The 18,976-nt window shown below is 39.9% G+C and overlaps 1 protein-coding gene across 1 annotated transcript in view; it reads left to right on the forward strand.

The window, feature by feature from the left end:
* Positions 1–18,976, forward strand: part of LOC105381066 (ras-specific guanine nucleotide-releasing factor 1) — a 51,918-nt gene that overhangs the window by 31,220 nt on the left and 1,722 nt on the right. The window contains exons 6-29 of the mRNA XM_048628574.1: positions 5,442–5,589; positions 5,962–6,182; positions 6,326–6,383; positions 6,525–6,696; positions 6,987–7,180; positions 7,999–8,124; positions 8,470–8,572; positions 8,890–9,078; positions 9,515–9,616; positions 10,118–10,369; positions 10,722–10,816; positions 11,324–11,414; positions 11,596–11,658; positions 11,839–11,903; positions 11,996–12,068; positions 12,360–12,637; positions 12,978–13,162; positions 13,361–13,466; positions 13,551–13,621; positions 13,895–13,912; positions 16,199–16,348; positions 16,634–16,835; positions 17,164–17,261; positions 18,814–18,947. Coding sequence (XP_048484531.1) covers positions 5,442–5,589; positions 5,962–6,182; positions 6,326–6,383; positions 6,525–6,696; positions 6,987–7,180; positions 7,999–8,124; positions 8,470–8,572; positions 8,890–9,078; positions 9,515–9,616; positions 10,118–10,369; positions 10,722–10,816; positions 11,324–11,414; positions 11,596–11,658; positions 11,839–11,903; positions 11,996–12,068; positions 12,360–12,637; positions 12,978–13,162; positions 13,361–13,466; positions 13,551–13,621; positions 13,895–13,912; positions 16,199–16,348; positions 16,634–16,835; positions 17,164–17,261; positions 18,814–18,947 — 3,194 coding nt within the window. The remainder of the gene's footprint in view (positions 1–5,441; positions 5,590–5,961; positions 6,183–6,325; positions 6,384–6,524; positions 6,697–6,986; positions 7,181–7,998; positions 8,125–8,469; positions 8,573–8,889; positions 9,079–9,514; positions 9,617–10,117; positions 10,370–10,721; positions 10,817–11,323; positions 11,415–11,595; positions 11,659–11,838; positions 11,904–11,995; positions 12,069–12,359; positions 12,638–12,977; positions 13,163–13,360; positions 13,467–13,550; positions 13,622–13,894; positions 13,913–16,198; positions 16,349–16,633; positions 16,836–17,163; positions 17,262–18,813; positions 18,948–18,976) is intronic.

Raw genomic sequence — 18,976 nt, forward strand, 5'->3', positions numbered from 1 at the left:
GGGGTGTAAGTACCTGCACCTGGCTCTTTCGAATGGAACCTTTGTGCATATCCCCAAGGTCTAAACTGCCTTTCTAAGCTTGGACCATTTCCCACCACGCTGGTCCACTGCGGGTTGGTGGGTTCACATATCTAGATGTGCTAGATCTAGATATGCAGGTTTCCTCACGATGTTTTCCTTCACCGTAAGAGCGATGGTATACATTGTACTTAAGTTAAAAGAACTCATTGGTACATGTCAGCGCCGGGATTCGAACCCGCATCTCTTGATTGAGAAGCGGGCGCTTACCCGACCACCGCTCTAGCTAGCTCATTGCCGACGCCGTTTCTCCATACATTTTATGACGATCCGTTTGGTGCAAAACGTACAATACCGATATTTGGACGCTTACCTTTATCACCGTATTCATAGTCATGTACTCACAATTTACAAGAGGCTTGCAAGCGACAACGTGATACTTGTGTTAGACAGAAAGTCTAAATTCGAGTATCATGATTACGCAGAGCGGTGGTGGCGTAATGCATAAGGCCTCGTCCTCTCAATCGAGAGGCCGTGGATTCAAATACTGGCCTGTACCAAATAATTCTTTCAATTGTGTTTTCAATTAAGGAGTTTAAGTACAATAATAGCACGTGCTCTTACAGTGATGGAAAACATCGTGAGGAAACTTGCACATCTAGATTCTAGATGTGTATCCTAAGTGCATTGTACTTACCATATACGATGACGCTTGCAAGCCTCTTGTATAAATTCGGGGATTAGTTTCTAGCCCTCTATCGTCAAATAGATAGTACGTGGATGTACCTTTTGTACTCGGTATACTAACCGATATATTTTTTTATTTTAACTTAAGTTTGTACATATTTTACTTATCAGTAAACTTACTTTCACGTGTAAAAAAATATATTTAACCCATTAAAAATGCTCATGGTGCTCGTATTACTGCTACGTACCTATGCAATAATGTGAAGTCGGCATTGAATTTGCTACGAAAAATAAGCTGAACTACAAGTGATTAAAGTTTTAAAAAAGCTTTTACATTTATATGCCTCTGCGACCAAGTGGGATACAATTTAGAAGATATTTATGTATTTTATTTTATACGGAACCCAAAAGGTGTATTAGAAACGCTCTCTTTAGGTGGAAACGTCCTAACGCATGTTTATATTCAATCAGGGACCGTCCTATCATGAATATTGTATAAGGTTTCAGGCATTCTCTTCCTGGAAGGTTACTTTACCTTGACAAAAAAAACCCAAACGAGAGTTCTCATGCAATGATATTTAATACAACTAGATTAGGGTCGTGGTTAGCGCAAAAGCGCTCCAAAAAATTGTTTTTTAAAAGTTAGAAAGTCCCCTCTTGGTAGATTAGGTAGAAAGTATATATACCTAATATTGCGAGGAAATTATACCGTTTGCATAGCATATTGTAGAATGTGGAGGGTAAATGGAAATTTGCCACTGATGGAAACTGAAGGCGATGTAAGTTACAACGTGTTTGTGACTGTCGTGGCGCTGAAATGTAGCGTATAGGTCGAGGGTCAACGAAAAATTATTTAATGAAGAATATTGTTATACATAGTAGGTACCTACATACATTAAAAGAAATGAAAATCAATGGAAACTATCTTACTTACCTTTTTTAAATAATTATCCGGTTTTTAACTCTGATTAAGCGATTTCCACAATCAACATACTCATGAACTTCCTGAAAGAAGGTCAATGGCAATACCTACATTGACAAAATTCTATAGTGCGTAAAATTAAATAATAAGAATGACTTGCCCATTTTCAAAAGTCGTAGCAGTAGGCTTCATTTTCTATTCATGTGCGATCAAAGGACTATTCGATACACCTACAATGTTCATTTGTATAAGTAGTTCCGAATAAATAGGTATAATTTTGAAATTTTACACGAGATACTTATTACATTATTACTGAATAAAAAAAACAATTTTCACCTGAGAAAAACGTTATCTCGGCAAATTCCCGGCATTGCAGATGATCTCCGTAACTCGGCAATCGGTATCCAGTAATACATCACTCAATAAGGCTCCTTTCCTGCAACCTGATTGTGACGTGAGAAGGCAGCAATAACAACTAGTAGTTTCCATTCGTCGTAATCCACTTTTGACACGGATCCCGAATACGTGCCTGCCATTCAGAGATGGCGGGTCCTATTGAGCCTGAACTATGGCCTGTCACCGATATATCCCCGGTTATCCTCGGGGATACAGCAAACATTTTGCGGGTGGCGCTCAGCGTGAAAATGGGGTATAAAGGGACGGAAATGCGAAGTATTCGGTTGCTTATTGTGTTTCTCGGACGGTCGCCTTTTATTTTAGTTTGTGTTGTGAGGAAGGAATCCTTTTAGGACGGGTTCGCGGATCATGGGTATAAATCTGTGTTCATTGAATATTTTGTTGTAAGGAGCTGATGTTATTAGCATTTTTATTAGAACTATATATGTACCTACTAGGTACCTATTATTAAATACTTAGTAATATTTTCTATCAAATTCTTTAAATAAATCAATTTTGTAATTCAAAAGCTGCCCTGAATTCCATAAGTATCAAAGTAGGTGTCTATCCCGTTCTTTATTTTACAGAGTACAAATTTCACAAAGTAAATATGAGCTCGTTGGGTGAAACGTGAAATAGCGTCTCTACACGACTCCATCTCAGTTTAATTTTCAGGCAAGCGGAAAAAGACATCCCTTTATGATAATAAAAACCTTTATTCGTCACAAAATTTGAGTGATCCTCCCATTATACGGCGACATTAAGTAAATTGCCCGCAAAAACAATTACTTAACGGCCATTTCGAAACAAACTGTTTGTTATTAAAATGTGACCCGAAAAATCTGTTGCTGAAATCTGTCATGTCATGGAACCCATTTATTATGGAAGTATTTTGATGTTTTTAGTTAAAGGCTGTTTTGAATTTAACATAGCTTTTAAAATTAAGTACTGTTCGTGAGTCCCGGGAAAGGGATTACGCCGGATATTAAGTCAAAATTAAAGCAAAGATCATCCTTGTCGTGATCGTGAGCCAATGCAAGCGATCCTACTGAATTTAAATTGAGTAATATTACGGCCGCCACCGCCGGTCCAATTTCCGCATTTCGATCACACAAAGGTAATTATTTATATTCCATTTGACACAAACAAGTATGTGTGCCGTAGGTACGGTCAGCTGCATAATTAGCTATACACTTTTGTACCTTGTCAAACTACCTACATAACACAACTGTCAATGTTTGAGTAGGCAGTTTCCAAGTTTGACAAGGAACAAAAGTGTACAGCTACTTATGCAGCTGACTGTACCTACAGTCAGCAAAAAAATATGCTATGCCTCCGCAGTGCAAACTTAGATAGACTTTAAACGACCCAAAGCTGACTTAAGAGATCGATCCTCGTGGAACTCTAGAGATGGCCACGCCATGTGTTTGTGTATGCAAATGAGAATTCCAACAATATTATTCTTGGTTCACATTGGTGACCCAATTCCGCTAACTAAATTAAATCTGAGTGGTGTATCGGTAATGGATTTATTTATGGCACACTGAGGTTTACAGAAGTTCGAGCGTGAACGTGCAAATGATATCACATGGTGCCATAATATCGTTTGGATTCGAACTTCGAACCTTAGAGATCTAACAATTTTGTACTTATTACTACTTTTTCGCTCTTTATTTAATAATAATTTCGTTTCGAAAACCATTAAAGGCACGACAATCCTAACTAATATTATAAATGCGAAAGTAAGTGTGTCTGTCTGTCTGTCTGTCTGTCTGTCTGTTACTCTTTCACGCCAAAACTACTGAACGGATTGGAATGAAATTTGGTATACATATGGATTAGACCCTGGGAAAGAACATAGGCTACTTTTTATCCCGGAATTCCCACGGGAAATCTTTATTATATGAAATATTAGTTAGGATTTTACTGGGACGTTCCCCTGCAATGTGTATCCGGTACATCTTGCAGGTGTGTAGCTATTCCTCCGCGGCGCACAATTTTCTTCCTCGAAAGCACAATGACTACACGTAGAGTGGATTTTTATTAGTATTCCGGACAAATGAACGTCACAGCTTACCATAAAAACTAGGGGCCACTTGCACAAAGATATTAAATCTACATTTAGTGTCAAATCTCGATTTAAGAAACGTCAGTGCGTATAAATTTATGACATAGAGATTTAACATTAAATCTTGTATATATAATAATATTTTATATGTTAGCGCTATCAAATACCACGGGTTATTTATACGAATTTGCGATACATCACTATGTATCAAAAATTCGTACGATTACGTTTATCTACGTCGAACGGAATCTTTGATCAAAAAGAGCTCGTGTAGCGGCAGCTGATACCATCTCTATCAAATACCGTTCAAATGTAAGAATTTAAGATAGTAATTAAACCATTTTCACTTTATATTTTATGTACGTGTAGTGAATAAACGTATATTCCTTACCATTCCATATTACCAATCATAATTAAAAAACAATTGTCGGTGTTGGTGACTATTTACTGAAGGTACCATTTTTTACCCTGCTCAGTGCTCAATGATAAAATGATACCCAGTGTAGAAGGCACGTGTACGATGTAAGCTCATTAGGAGCGCGCTCCACCTCATTAAACTTGGAAGATTGAAATGAATCTCTTATTTATGACCTAGTTTACATCTGAAAAGATTTATTCGGTATCTAGGTACCTATAGCTTTGCAATACTTTTAAATCTGCTCACAGAGCAGCAGTAGAGTATTTTCACATTATTTATTTTTATTTATATTATATATTTAGATATTATATTATTATTAAGTAGGTACTACGTAATTGTTATATTCTTTACCTATATATCACGCATGTATGGCTAATATTAATTACAATAATACAATGGATAGTTTCATAATTATTTTGTCCATATTCCGATTGATTGATAGTAATTGGAACTGAATATCGTGAACTACGAGTATCATATTGCTCATAACTAACTACTATATTGTTCGATACAAAACATTAATTCGATATTTTTATATCGGTTACAAACAAAAGAGCTACACTATAGTAATTTTTTTAACAAACGAGTACTGAGTGTTATGTTCTCACACATTTTAGATATCGACAAAGGGAGATGGATCATTGTCAGGACCAATACCAACGCAGTAAAAAAAGTACTCGTTTGTAAAAAACAGGATCGGTCACCGTGAAGAAAAATTATTGGACAGTTATTCACCAACATGGTGATACCTTGATACGTCACCCGAGTAGGCTCCTACCGTACATCCCTGTTGTATCCGCTACCTCGGTGTACCGACTGAATAAAGACAGTGTGCAATTAGCTACCGTGTTGGAAGGGCTGGGAGTCGCGCCCTTACAACCCCTAAATAGGTAGCCCTTACACGATCTCTCACTCCAAACCTCTCCTTCCAGCTTCAACAAGGTGCTTCTCCAGAAGGAGGAGCTGGAGCAGAAGCAGCTGCACCTGCTGCAGGTGGTGGAGAGCGAGCGCACGTCGCGCTGGCAGTACGCGCAGCAGTGCGACGAGCTCACGCACGAGCTCAAGCAGCTAAGGGTCGAGGTTTGTGATGATGATGATGATGATAATGCAGAATAGAAGAAGATTGTAATAACTAAAATAAATTCCTTCCACGATTCATGGAATCGGTATGCGACTAGTGCTAACCCTAAGTTGTAGCCTACGCTTCTTCATCTAGCGTGTCAGTGACAAAAACAAGTGCTCACAGTGATGAAAGGATTACATAGCCAGTCAGATTGGTGTCAGTCTCTGACTGCTTAAAGTGTACCGAACGTATACTTACAAGGAAAATATGATACGCCACTTAACGATCCTTCTTTTTCGTTCCACCGAATACCATCCACAGTAGTAACCTGGTATTAGTAGTTTTTCAAATCCTATTGCAACAAATCTATTCACTCCCGTTTCCTCCAGTTATGCACCTACAAGAAGGAGCACGCGGAACCAGCCACCCGCAGCGCGTCGACCACCAGCTCCTCCCCTTCCAACACTCCCGAGGTGGACCCCGCTGAGCTCAGGAAGATCAAGAAGGTGCAGAGCTTCTTCCGCGGCTGGCTGTGCCGGCGCCGGTGGAAGCAGATCGTGGACCAGTATATCAAGAGCCCTCATGCTGAAAGTATGAGGAAGAGGAATAGGTGAGTTTTGATTTTAATTTGCTTTTATGTGTTTGCATCCCATGACCAGTGAAGATATACCTTTCATAAGATCCTTAATAGTTTTCAGTTTACCGTTACTTTATACCCTGCCGGTAAAATTTACGCTTCCATTTTTATTGCAGCCTTGTCTTCAGAATGGTTGAAGCTGAGGAAGAATATCTGGAGCAAATGGAAATTCTGGTGAGTTTTTTAAAATATTTTCCTTTGTCTTTAACTACATGTATCTTTCGTTCCATAATAACATAATTATGATGCTAATTCTATTTCTAGTGTCTAAAATAAAGGGTCAGAATTTTAAAGCTGTTTCCACTCTACCTACAGGTGACCTGTTTCCTGCGGCCATTCAAGATGGTAGCGAGTTCCAAGAAGCCCCCCTGCACGCACGAGGATGTCAACTCCATATTCCTGAACAGCGAGACGGTGTTGTTCCTGCACCAGATCTTCTTCAAGGGCCTCACGTCACGCATGGAGTCTTGGCCTACGCTGGTCCTAGGTGAGTTTTTTGTGACATTGTTAAAAAGTCTTTTTAAGTTCTTGAAAATTAAAAGTTCTAAATGATAATTATCAGAATAAATTTTTGGTCGTTTAACTATCTTATCTAAAAAGCACCCTCCCTTCTCAGCCTCCCTTTGTAATGCTGCTGGGTACCTACTATCCAATGGACTAGTATCATCTTTGAAAACTGACGAACATGCATCTCAAGAACTCATTTAAAAAACATAACCACAACTCTCAACTTTTTATTATCTACCTGTCTTACCTCACGTCTACTTCTTCCAACAGGAGACCTATTCGACATGCTGCTCCCGATGTTAACCATCTACCAAGAGTACGTCCGCAACCACCACTACTCGCTGCAAGTGCTGACGGAGTGCAAGCAGAGCGCTCCCTTCGCGCAGCTCCTGGCGAGATTGGAGAGCAAGACCGCCTGCCAGGGACGCTCGCTCGAGACCTTCTTGACTTACCCCATGCATCAGGTATGGTGATTGTACTAATTTGTAGTCGTAGGTCGGAGGAGGATAAGTAGATGCGACAAAGGTATTGAGGATACCTATGCTAACCAATAACCCAACCGACGACTTTAGGAGGATGCTTGGAAGGTTAAAGAACTATAACCCAACCGATGACTTTAGGGGGATGCTTGAAAGGTGGTGACGTAGAGCGTATCAAATCTGCTCTACATTGTCTATGCTCAATTGCTCATGTCATAAGTATGACACACTGTCCGCTGCAAGTGCTGACGGAGTGCAAGCAGAGCGCTCCCTACGCGCAGCTCCTAGCCCGGCTGGAGAGCAAGACCGCCTGCCAGGGACGCTCGCTGGAGACCTTACTGACTTACCCTATGCATCAGGTATGACCAATGATAGTGGTTTACTTGTATAAGTGTATGACCGATAATTATACAGATTTGTAGTAAAGGGTTGGAAGAGCATAGGTGTGACGAAGGTTTTGAGGATACCTATGCTAACCAATAAACCAACCGACGAATTTAGGTGGACGCTTGGATGCTGGTGACGTAGAGCCTAGCAAATCTGCTCTAGATTGTCTATGCTCATATCTATACGGACTTCGTTTTTCTTGCCTTGTACTGCCTGCCGTCGCTGCATCTAAACAGCACAAGCCTAGTTTATATATTCATCCTTAAAGGTAGCATTCGGTAAGACGCTGCCACTTCCAGCTCAGTCACCGTGTGGCATTATAGGGATTGCTGAGCGGGAGACGGCGTCGGTGTTTTCCCAAATGCTACCTTTACAACCATGACAAATCATCAGTTAAACACCCTACACGTCCCCAGATCCCGCGCTACATCATCACTCTGCACGAGCTGCTGGCGCACACGCCGCACGACCACGTGGAGCGCCGCAGCCTGCAGCACGCGCGCGCGCAGCTCGAGGAGCTCTCCCGCCAGATGCACGACGAGGTATCACATGTCTCCCCTCAGCTCCCGTGCTACATGGCAGATGCACGACGAGGTATAACAATGAGGAGGACTTTCAGCTGCAGCCGCTAGTTCGCAAGAGGATTATAGGTAGCCCCCGGCAGTCACGCTATCAGTCTGTCACTCTCATTTTAGCTCATAACCCAGTGGGACGGATGTCTTATACGAGTGGAGTGGAGATAGATCAGGATCGATGGTTTGACGCCTATCCAATCGTATATGAGGCCACACAGTTACGGTACGGCGGCTACATTCAAAGGTCTAACAACCCATATTAAATTTAATGTACAGGGCGCTTCCTATAATATACAATATATTGGTTTTCAGGTCAGTGAAACTGAAAATCTGCGGAAAAACCTTGAAGTGGAGCGAATGATCATAGAAGGCTGCGATATCCTACTCGATGTCAACCAAGTCTTCATCAGACAAGGTGAGTTATTCATAACACCCTTAAGAATAAGCAGCCGTAGCACTTCAGTAATTTGATATGACCATTCCGATCATCCAAGTAATGAAAATTCAATGGCTGACGTTGAAAAAACCAATAAAAAATCACACACACACATTTGACACACATTATTTTTGTAAAGTTTACGTAACAGAAGCGCTGGATGCGGGCCGTCCCCGATCGGGCAAGGTGGTAACCATTAGGGAATGCTTGCTTATGTCCAGCATTAGACGTCCTAATATGGCTAAGGTGCTAAAGATTTTTGCAAAACAAACTTTCATTTTATCATTTTCCAACAGGAACCCTATCCCAAGTGGTGGGCAAAGGCCGGCGAGCCAACCTGCAGGCGCGTCAGGCCTTCCTATTCAGCAACCACCTCCTCCTCACCACCAGGGCTACTGGTGGCCGCCTGCACTTGCCGCCCAGTGGGAGGCTGCCGCTGCACGACGCACTGCTGGTTGAAGACCCGTCTAGTCATGATGAGGATGGTAAGGATAATGTTGATTGTTATAATCGAACCCCCTTATTCACGTTTTAGCTATTGAACTGTTTTGTCCCTCCCAGTTCTCTGTCAGAGAGTGATAAAACAGTTCAATAGCTAAAGCATCCACTATTTTTTTTAAGAAAAAGGGGGTAACTCAACATCATAAATCATGTTTGGACCTCATCCGACGCAATCTTGCACTCTTCGCTGAAGATTTTACTGACCTGCAAAGCTGATCGTTAAGTAATCTATGTGTCGTCTATTGACTTTCTGTCGTGAAAGCTCACGGGTTGGCTTAACAGCTAAGTAGTTACCCCAAAGTCATTTCACGTATAATGGCTAAATGCTGCGTGTTATCGGTCAAACTAGACATAAACCCCTGTATCCGCAGACTCATTCCAGAAAGATGGTTAAATCGTGTAAAGCCGTGTTCCTTCCAGACTCGAACTCCGTCGCGTCGTCGCCGGGCGGGGAGCAGTACCAGGGGAAGGACTTCAAGATACTGGTGGAGGTGAAGGGAGAACAGATCTGTGCTCATCTGGGTAAGTGCATCTTTCTTATCCAAAATATTAAGCTAATGTCGACATAGTATACTGTCAAAGCAAGGCAGCAATATATTATTTAACATCGACATTAGCTTAAAGTTCCTTTCCGCAACTCAGCATATTATAAGTAACAATAGAACAAAAAGGTAGTAGTGTCACTGTTTTGTTGGAATGTTATAAACATAAGTACACCAAAATCATCATCATCAGGCCCTGGGTTTCATAATCAGGGACATAGAGGGCTCAAAGAGTAGATTGCCTGTATGCTCGACTCTGTTTCACGCCCTCAATTTCGTGCCAGCTCATACTGAGGGCAGGATATCTCCTGCACAACAGTGCGACAGTATGTGGTCTTATCCACTTACACCAAAACAAACAAAACTCCTATACTAACTCTAGCTAAATAAGTTGCTGTATGAAAAGTACCTAATGCCTATTAATTCTGGTTTAGAACAAAGAGCAGAGCAACATCACTGTATTATCCGTTCAATCCCCCAGTGGCAGCAACAATCGAAGAGAAAGCCGCCTGGACCAGCGAGCTAGCGCAATGCATGGAGAGCGCCGCTTTAACCGAACTCCTTCGCGCTTGCGGCTCCTGCGGGGCTGCTTCAGCCAGCATGCCGGCCTGTCGCTCCGACCGGGCTCTGTTCACTGATGACGTGGACATACGGTTCAGCAGGACCCTCAACTCTTGTAAAGTTCCGCAGATCAGGTCGGCGACGCCGGCTAGGTTGCTGCAGAGGCTTACTGGTGAGTTTTGATTTAGTTGTTTGTTGAGATACTGATAGGAGATACTGAGATCCCTTATCAGGGACGTATTGATAGTGTCAATACGCCCGTCATCGTGTATAAATAATAGTTATTTATGGGTAGATACCTACTCCATTTTGTGCATTTAGGACAAAATTAGGCACTTTACACCTGTCAGAATGACAATGCTTTGAGAGGGACTCTCGACTTAGCGGCCTAGTTGGTTCAGAAACTAGTAAATAAGCCAATAGAAAATTATCTACTGGTGAACCATAAACCAGCGCAATGTAATCCTCGCTAGCTTCGTTATCTCAACACTCGTTACCACTAACCCTCCACTACCTCCCTGCAGACCTGCGCTTCCTGTCCGTGGACTTCCTCAACACGTTCCTACTCACGTACCGCGTGTTCACCACCGGCGTCACCGTGCTCGAGGCTCTGCAGCAGGTATGATCATACTAAACCTAGCTTTACATTTCAAGGCATTGCAGCCCTTGACAATCTTCAAAGGATGCCCCGCTTTTTTGATACGTCGCAAACATAAACCAAAATACTTTTAAAGTAAGTTAGTGAACTTTTAAGTATTCGGGTTTATTATTATTATTAAATTCTTTATTGCACATAAATCAATTTGTACATAGGCGAACTTAATGCTAAAAGTATTCTCTTCCAGTTAATTTCGGGCGTTGTGGAGAAAACGATAGTGCGAAAGTATCGAAAGGAAATGATAGGAAGTGCATTTCCTTTAATTGATTCTCATATTTGTCTGAAAAAAAAAACTTGTTATAAGTACTTGCTGCCCGAGTTAGGTATGCTAATCAATGCGAAAGCCGTGCATGTGCCTGTAGCTGGAGAGCACACATAAGCGCTGTTTGAAAATATTGGCGCCAGAGTTAGTCACAAGTGAAACATTGGCTTTCATAACTCAGATAATAACTGGCATTCATATGGCAGGTGTTCTACGAGCAGTCCCAGCAGGAGATGGAGCTGTCCCTGCCCCCAACGGACGCCAACCGGAAGGCGAGCGGCGCTAGCGAGGTGTCAGGTACGATCCATGAGCCAGTTAGTCACTCAAAGCAGTCAAGTCAGATTTTTATAATGAATTTGAAACTCTAATGTTTTGTTCGAGGTTACTGACCACTGTCTGTTTTAACACTGAAAATTATATAAGTAGGTAGGTAGTAGTCTAACCTAAGGTAGTACAAATAGTGCATTTTGTGTTTAAGGTTACGGATCAGAATACAGCGAAAGAGACTGGCAAGCTAGATTTTGGAGGACTTCAAGGAAAAGTAAGTGTCGCCCTAATGTAGGTGTTACTTACCTTAAGTACCTATTACTTATTACCGCTAAAAACAGCTCATTTGACTGAAATCTACCAAGACACTAGCAGTAGATTCGATTCAGCATTGTTCTGATGATGCAGTAAGAATGCAAGAAAAAAATAAAGATTCCGTATTTTTCTTTCACAGGTGAAGATGAAGACAAATTGTCCCCATATGTGATTCCTCCATCCCGTCGTACTTCATCAGTAAAGGTAAAATTATAAAATACTGCTCTCTGATTGGTCTAAATGTCTACAATGCTTTGCTTATTCGATGTCTTTGTATTCACGCACGCTTACATAAGATGGAAGAAGATAGCAGCCACTTGACAATACCAAAGATAATGGCCACATCTTCTAGCAATGAGACTTTGAAAGGTAATGTTGTAGGTGAATAAAACATGAATTGAAGTCACAGGCTTTTCGTCACACAAACACCTAACACAACCATAACCAGACATCACAATAAAGTACCGAAAGTAAATAAAGAAAATGTATAATTATTCAACACAGAAAACATAGTAAAATACTTTTAATGTATTAGGTTTACTTAAAGGACTTTTATTCAGAAACAGTAAAAGCATCAACATTGTCTTAACATAACAGTATACAACACCCTTACTGATTTTAATACAATAAATAACTCAGCTAATGGATTATAATCTAAAGGTGCTGCCCCATCATCTCCCGGGGCCATCAGTTCCGTTACCTTGGTCGGAAGTCCAAAGAAAGTCAGTCCTAATGAAGATCCTAAAAAAGATGATACAACAATCCCTAAAGACAATGATGTAGCAGCTGGCATTACGAAAGAAGAAAGCATTGAGGTAGTGGAACATTCCGATGAAGAAGTCAAAGAGAAGTACAAGGAGGAAGTGAAAGAAAAGGATCCCAAGTACAAAATCGATGATAAATTCAAAATATCGCAGCGCTTCTCCGAGGTCTGCAATGTAAGTCACAAACGTGCCTAAAATTTGATAAAACATAACTGATAAATTACCGGATACCTAACTACTTTAGTGAAACCAGATATCCTGAAAAATATATTACGTTACAAAAATAATGAATAATCCCTTGTCATTTACAAAAACTTCAAAATCAAGGTCAACCATCGAATTTTCTCCACTTCTATCGCAGTCAAGCATTAACCGCTTACGTCCCGATGACCCATTGTCAATGGCACCCAATGGGCCATTCGGTGCCATTGGTAAACCAGTAACCAGACACTATATATTTTTTATTGTCTCTCGGTTATTTCTCGGGTTTAACTAACTGCTTGATACATTCCAGCGGGTGCGAACACTGACCGACAGTCCACGTCGCCTGCAGCCATCGTCTGCCGCCGCCGAAGCACGACGCAGGTCTGACGGCAACCGCGACATTCTGGGGAAACCTGCCGTTGTCTTGAACGAGCCCAGGCGAGCCTCCGACCCCTTGGGGCCGGGCACCCGGTATGGGCATAGACGTTCTGTCAGGTAAAGTTTTATTTTTAGCTAGAGCCAGGGTCCTATTGCGAAATCGAATGGAAGTAAATTTACAGAGTAACTAGTGTCAAATTCAATACTATCCAAAAATCGTTGTCAAAACAAGTTCGCGATACCTAGTGATCCTGATCTTACTGATCCTTTTAAAAGTATAACTAGTAGCTATTTCTAAATCGAATGGTTTCACAGTGAAAGGAGGTTCACCAATGCATCGATCAATAGCGAGCGTCGTCGCAACTGGGGGTGTGGGTCTGAGCCCCGGTCATCGGTCACATCCCAGGTCTCACAAGTGCAGGTTTGTCAGATTCAAATCTTTATCGAATGAAGGTGTTTTTGTTTTTTACAAAGCTGAGATTAAATACATGGACTTTTTTTCTAGAACTACCGCAGAGAAACCAGTCAACCGAAGGCAGGCGTCGTCATCACATCGTTCCGCCAATCACACAGGAGGTAAGATGTTCAAAATTCGCCACAAAATTATCTATTTCATATTAAAGATTCAACCTCATGCCATCAATCAACAGATGACATGCCCAATATCATGTTCAGCACATTTATATTGGACATTCTAAATGTTGTGGCATGTTCTTCATTATTTGATTCAATTTGTCATTTGTTCTTGAAATTTTCCGCACACTTACCGCTAAATATTGTCATCTGTGCTCTGTTTGTTCAACGCCATCTTCATAATTTCCTTTTAATAATTCAGTGTTCTATTAACAGCTTTGGAAAAGACTTGTGGTGAGTGGGAGGTGAAGGTAACTCTGGAGTGTAGAACAAAGTAGAAACGGCTGTAGAGCGGTTTTCACATTTTGCTTCTATAGTCCGTACCTTATTATTGTATTTAAGCCCCTTTTATTCGAATTGATGTCACCCTTAGGTCTACGAAACTAATATGCAAATGCAAAAATAATGTTTTATCACAAAATCTTAAAGGCTATGATCACTTCACTGTGAGTAAAAATTGTCACGTCATGGACCAACTACCCACCAAAATCATCATAAAATTTTAAATTGTCTATCATTGCCATAAAATATCATCCATTACATCGAATAATTTATGAATTTTCTATCTGTATCAGAGGTTATGACCGCCGCTCCGGTTCGTACCTCGCTCAAAGGATATCACTCGCTATACAACGCGGTAATGCTGCGAGTATAATGGGTACCTTTGGGCCAGGTACGATTCGGGGTGGCCTTTTTGAGTGATTTTTGACGAGGCATATTGCTGATAACATTAAATTTGTTATATAGGTTAATGACGAAGCTGTTTCTTGAGTCAAATTTTATTTCAATTTTATAATTAGTAAATGAATAAATAAATACCTATCTGTATTAGATTTTTACAATATTGATTGGAATAATTTCTAGCTACGATCAATACATATATTGTAAGAAAAAATTTAAAATGATTAGTATAACGAAATGGGAAGAAAAACTTAAATTAAAACATAACGAAAATAATGAGTACTTAGGAACTTAGATTGTAAATAAATAAGTAATTAGAACAGTAGATAATTTAGAAAATGTAACACTCAATGTCTTTTTAAAATTTTGTAGTTTTGAAAACTATTTATTATGCCTAAGTCCAGAGTAGTTTTAGTTTTTTTATCAAATTGGAATGTTTTTTTTATCAAAATTATTTATTAGAAATCCTCTAAAATAACTAAACGAATTTTGAAGATTACTCTTAAACAAAATAAAAAATAAATAAAATAACAATTATCTATGAAAGGAGTGTCTTTTGAACAAGTCATATCGTAAAATGTATCATAATTCATTTCGCTTTCCACATGACAGTAATCTTTTTTATACCTTTTTTCTCCTTTCTGCATGTTCAATATTCTTATTATCGTATCACCTCATCTACTTAGTAAGTATACAATGCATCATTCATTGTCACCACCTACACTTCTAGGGGATGGATTAGGTTATTGCCACAACTTTATATAATTAGTTGTAGCAACGACTATTTAGATGTCCATCCGATATTATGGACCATGATACTTATCAGATGTCAGATAGCTTAGCCCATGTTTCACAATGTCTGGTTAGTGACTACCTGTGAGATAAAATACATGCTGTCACTGTCAAAAAAATAATAACACAGAGTGACAGCATGTATTTAATCTTACAGGTAGTCAAAAATAAATAAAAATACATGCTGTCACTCTGTGTTATTATTTTTTTGACAGTGACAGCATGTATTTTATCTCACAGGTAGTCACTAACCAGACATTATGAAACGGGGCCATAATCTAATGAATTTAGTAAGTATTAAATATACTATTTACCTATACATGTCATATAAAATAATATATTATCTGCTTTTCACTATTCTTTACCTAAGTCTCTTTTAACATCTACATTAAGGCCCAGATAAATAGTCGTTGCTTAGCACTTGCTCAAACTAATGCTTAGCCAAGTACGACTTCACCTGAACTAAGTCGAGTTGCAATGATTCTCTAAAATAGACACTACTTAGCGTTTGCTCGGCTAAGTCACTGGCTTAGAACCTGTTATGTCAAATCTGCGTCAAATGTATATTTATTTATCTGTGGTCATAGTTTCATTCCGTAGTTTTTTAGCAAATTTGGTATAAATGTGGTCTGTGGATAGCCTGAGAGCATATAATAATAATTTCCTGAGAGTGTGGCAGATGTGACAACTTGGGTATGCTAAGCAAGGGCCAAGTCTTGACAAATGTGAACTCGAACTCGGCTAAGTCAGAGTGCGAACTTACTGGCATAGTCTGTGCTCAAGTAGTGTCTATTTTAGTGAATTCGTGTTCTTAGCATGTGCTTAAGCTAAGACTCCGTCTTAGTTTCGTCTATTTATCTTGGCCTAAAACTTCTACAAACTTATCAAATATTCAAAATAACTAACATTATGAACCTTTTAGTACTTACACGTTTGAAAGATTCACGATCACTCAATATAATATCAGCACAGTCACAACCTTTTTTACTCACCACCAATAATTTGAATTTCTCCTTTCATCACATATTTATCACTGAGTGTTTATAGGAGCAGCACATCTACTGCTGCAGCCGCCTTCGCCGTGGCCACATCAGCCTCGTCCAACCCTCGGTCGCCGCCCGCCACGTCTCCCCCTCAGAACCGACGGGACTCCGTCATATCTACGGCTGCTACTATGAGGGTCTTGAACGTTTTGAGGTAGGCAAAGCGTCACAGATTTAAGACCATACAATTTTAGATGATCAATAAAATCGTTAAAATTGTATGTCAAAGATTTTTATAACTGAATCCCAAATACGAGTAGTACTGCTTCCGCTGCACGGGTTCGTTATCGACGTAGATAAACGTCACTATATGGCAATTGGCTCTCAATACGGCGCTGGTATTGGTGGAATGCGCGTTTAACGAGTTTATCGACATTGACAACGAACCCGTGTAGCAGTCGCTTTTGCCTAAATGATCGTTTGTCATACTATATTTCAGACACTGGATTTCCAAGCATTCCTGTGACTTCTGGACCGATGAGCGTTTGAGGGGTCTCACTATGGACTTCCTGAAGGAAATAGAAGCTAGCCCAGGGTTGCTACCGGCCGAGCACAAGGCTGCCTCGCAATTATTGCGCCTGTTGGAGCGACCCCCTGATAGGACTTCTATTGACTTAAAAGCGATGTTTGCTGATCCTCGCGTGAGTTTATCATAAAGTACCTATATAGTTTAATCTTTTAAAAATAATACATTTTTATTCAATTAGTCATCATAATCATCATCATCAGCCTTCTATCGCACATTGTTGGGTATAGGCCTCCTTATTTGTACGCCAATTCTTCCAGTCCTGTGCCGCTATGGTTCCACTCTTGTTCCACTGCTTCCCCGCAACCTTGCAGATGTCATCGGACCATCTATTTGACATTCAATTAGTAACTAGGTACAATTAGGTGCTTTCACTCTGCACTAACACGAGAGGACTAACTATAACTGAGCAACAGTTAAACGTCGCGACTATATTTTTTCAGGTGCCAACAAAAGAAAGCATTGAGACACTGTCAGCGTTAGAGATTGCTGAGCAAATGACATACCTGGACTACCAAATATTCTATTGTATTCGCAGCGAGTAAGTAATCTTCAGTTTATTGAATTTCAGTGTTTAAGATCTGTAATGCGTTTAGATTCTTGCTGTACTAAAACAAAAAAACTTTAAACGAAATTTGACAGATTTTTGTAGGCGTTTGACAGGGGTACACTACATAAATCCGAATTACTTTTTTACGAATATGAAAATAACGATTTTTAAAATTACGAATTTCATAATTCCGAATAATTTACAATCCCGAATTTTAAGTTTCCGAATAACGAAAATCACGAATAGTTAATAAACGAAATTTCAAACAACATATTTATTAAAATGACGAAAGTCAATTTTCCGAATATTATTATTTCGATGTTTTAAAAGTACGACTTTTTATTATATCGAATTGTTAAAATTACGAATCCCGAAGTTTTAATTTTCCGAAAATACAAATTCCCGAATGTATCTTAGTTAACAAGAAATAGTTATTAAGAATAGTGTGTTTATTAACAGCATAATCCGTATACAATTTAACAATATTTTTTAGGCTATATTATTTGAGACGCTCCGCTCCGCTCCGCTCCGCTTCGCTGCGCTCCGCTTTGTTTTCGATATCTATGTGCACCTAACACGCTCCTCCTCGCTTTGCTCGTCGTCGCACCTATCTTTAGATTTAGGTCCTAAGGTTTTTAAGGTTAAACACCGTAAAAATCCCAGCAATTTTATTGCTTTGTTGTGTTACTTAACAATAAATACTACAAATAGTTTTCTATTTACAATATTTTAACTCTATATTTGAAACGCTCCGCTCCGCTTCGCTGCGCTCCGCTTTGTTTTTCAATATCTATGTGCACCTAACACGCTCCTCCTCGCTTTGCTCGTCGTCGCACCTATCTTTAGGTTTAGGTCCTAAGGTTTTTAAGGTTAAACACCATAAAATTCCGAGCAATTGTTTTGCTCTATATTTGAAACGCTCCGCTCCGCTTCGCTGCGCTCCGCTTTGTTTTTCGATATCTATGTGCACCTAACACGCTCCTCCTCGCTTTGCTCGTCGTCGCACCTATCTTTAGGTTTTGGGCCTAAGGTTTTTAAGACGTTTATGGTTTTTTTGTCAAAATCACGAATTATCACATTTTCGATCGGGATTTGAATTTTTCGTGATTATGATAAATCGGTATTTTATTTTTCGTAAGCTTAAGTAATCGTATTATTTAACGTTCGTGTATTTGACAATCGCAATAACAAATCTTCGTGATTTTTAGAATTCGGCATTTAAAAAAATCGGTATTGCAATATTTCGTAAATTACATATTCGGTGTTTTCAAATTCGGAAAAAAGTTTTTCGGAATATTTGGGTGTTCCCGTTTGACAGCGCTAAACACCTGTTAAATACTATCTTAAGTTTTTGTGTTAGGTCACTATGAGTAGGCACTTAAACCGCAGAGTTATCAGCAACCGCCGTGGGTCACTACCCACGACGGTTGCTGGACGGTCTTAGATTAACAATACATAAACAAGATGGATCGAATGGCGGATTGGCGGATAACTCTGCCGTTTGAGTAGGCCCTTACTTATTTATAATTTTACATTTATTCAGGGAGTTCCTTGGGCAAGCATGGAACAAGGCGGACAAGGCGGACCGAGCGCCGCACATCCTGATGATGACCGCCCACTTCAACCACATCTCCAACTTGGTCATCTCGGAAATATTGAAGAAATATACTTTGGCTGGTCTGTATCATTATATTTATGATCATGAT

Source organism: Plutella xylostella, chromosome 21 (assembly GCF_932276165.1).
Source record: "Plutella xylostella chromosome 21, ilPluXylo3.1, whole genome shotgun sequence".
Classification (NCBI taxonomy): domain Eukaryota; kingdom Metazoa; phylum Arthropoda; class Insecta; order Lepidoptera; family Plutellidae; genus Plutella; species Plutella xylostella.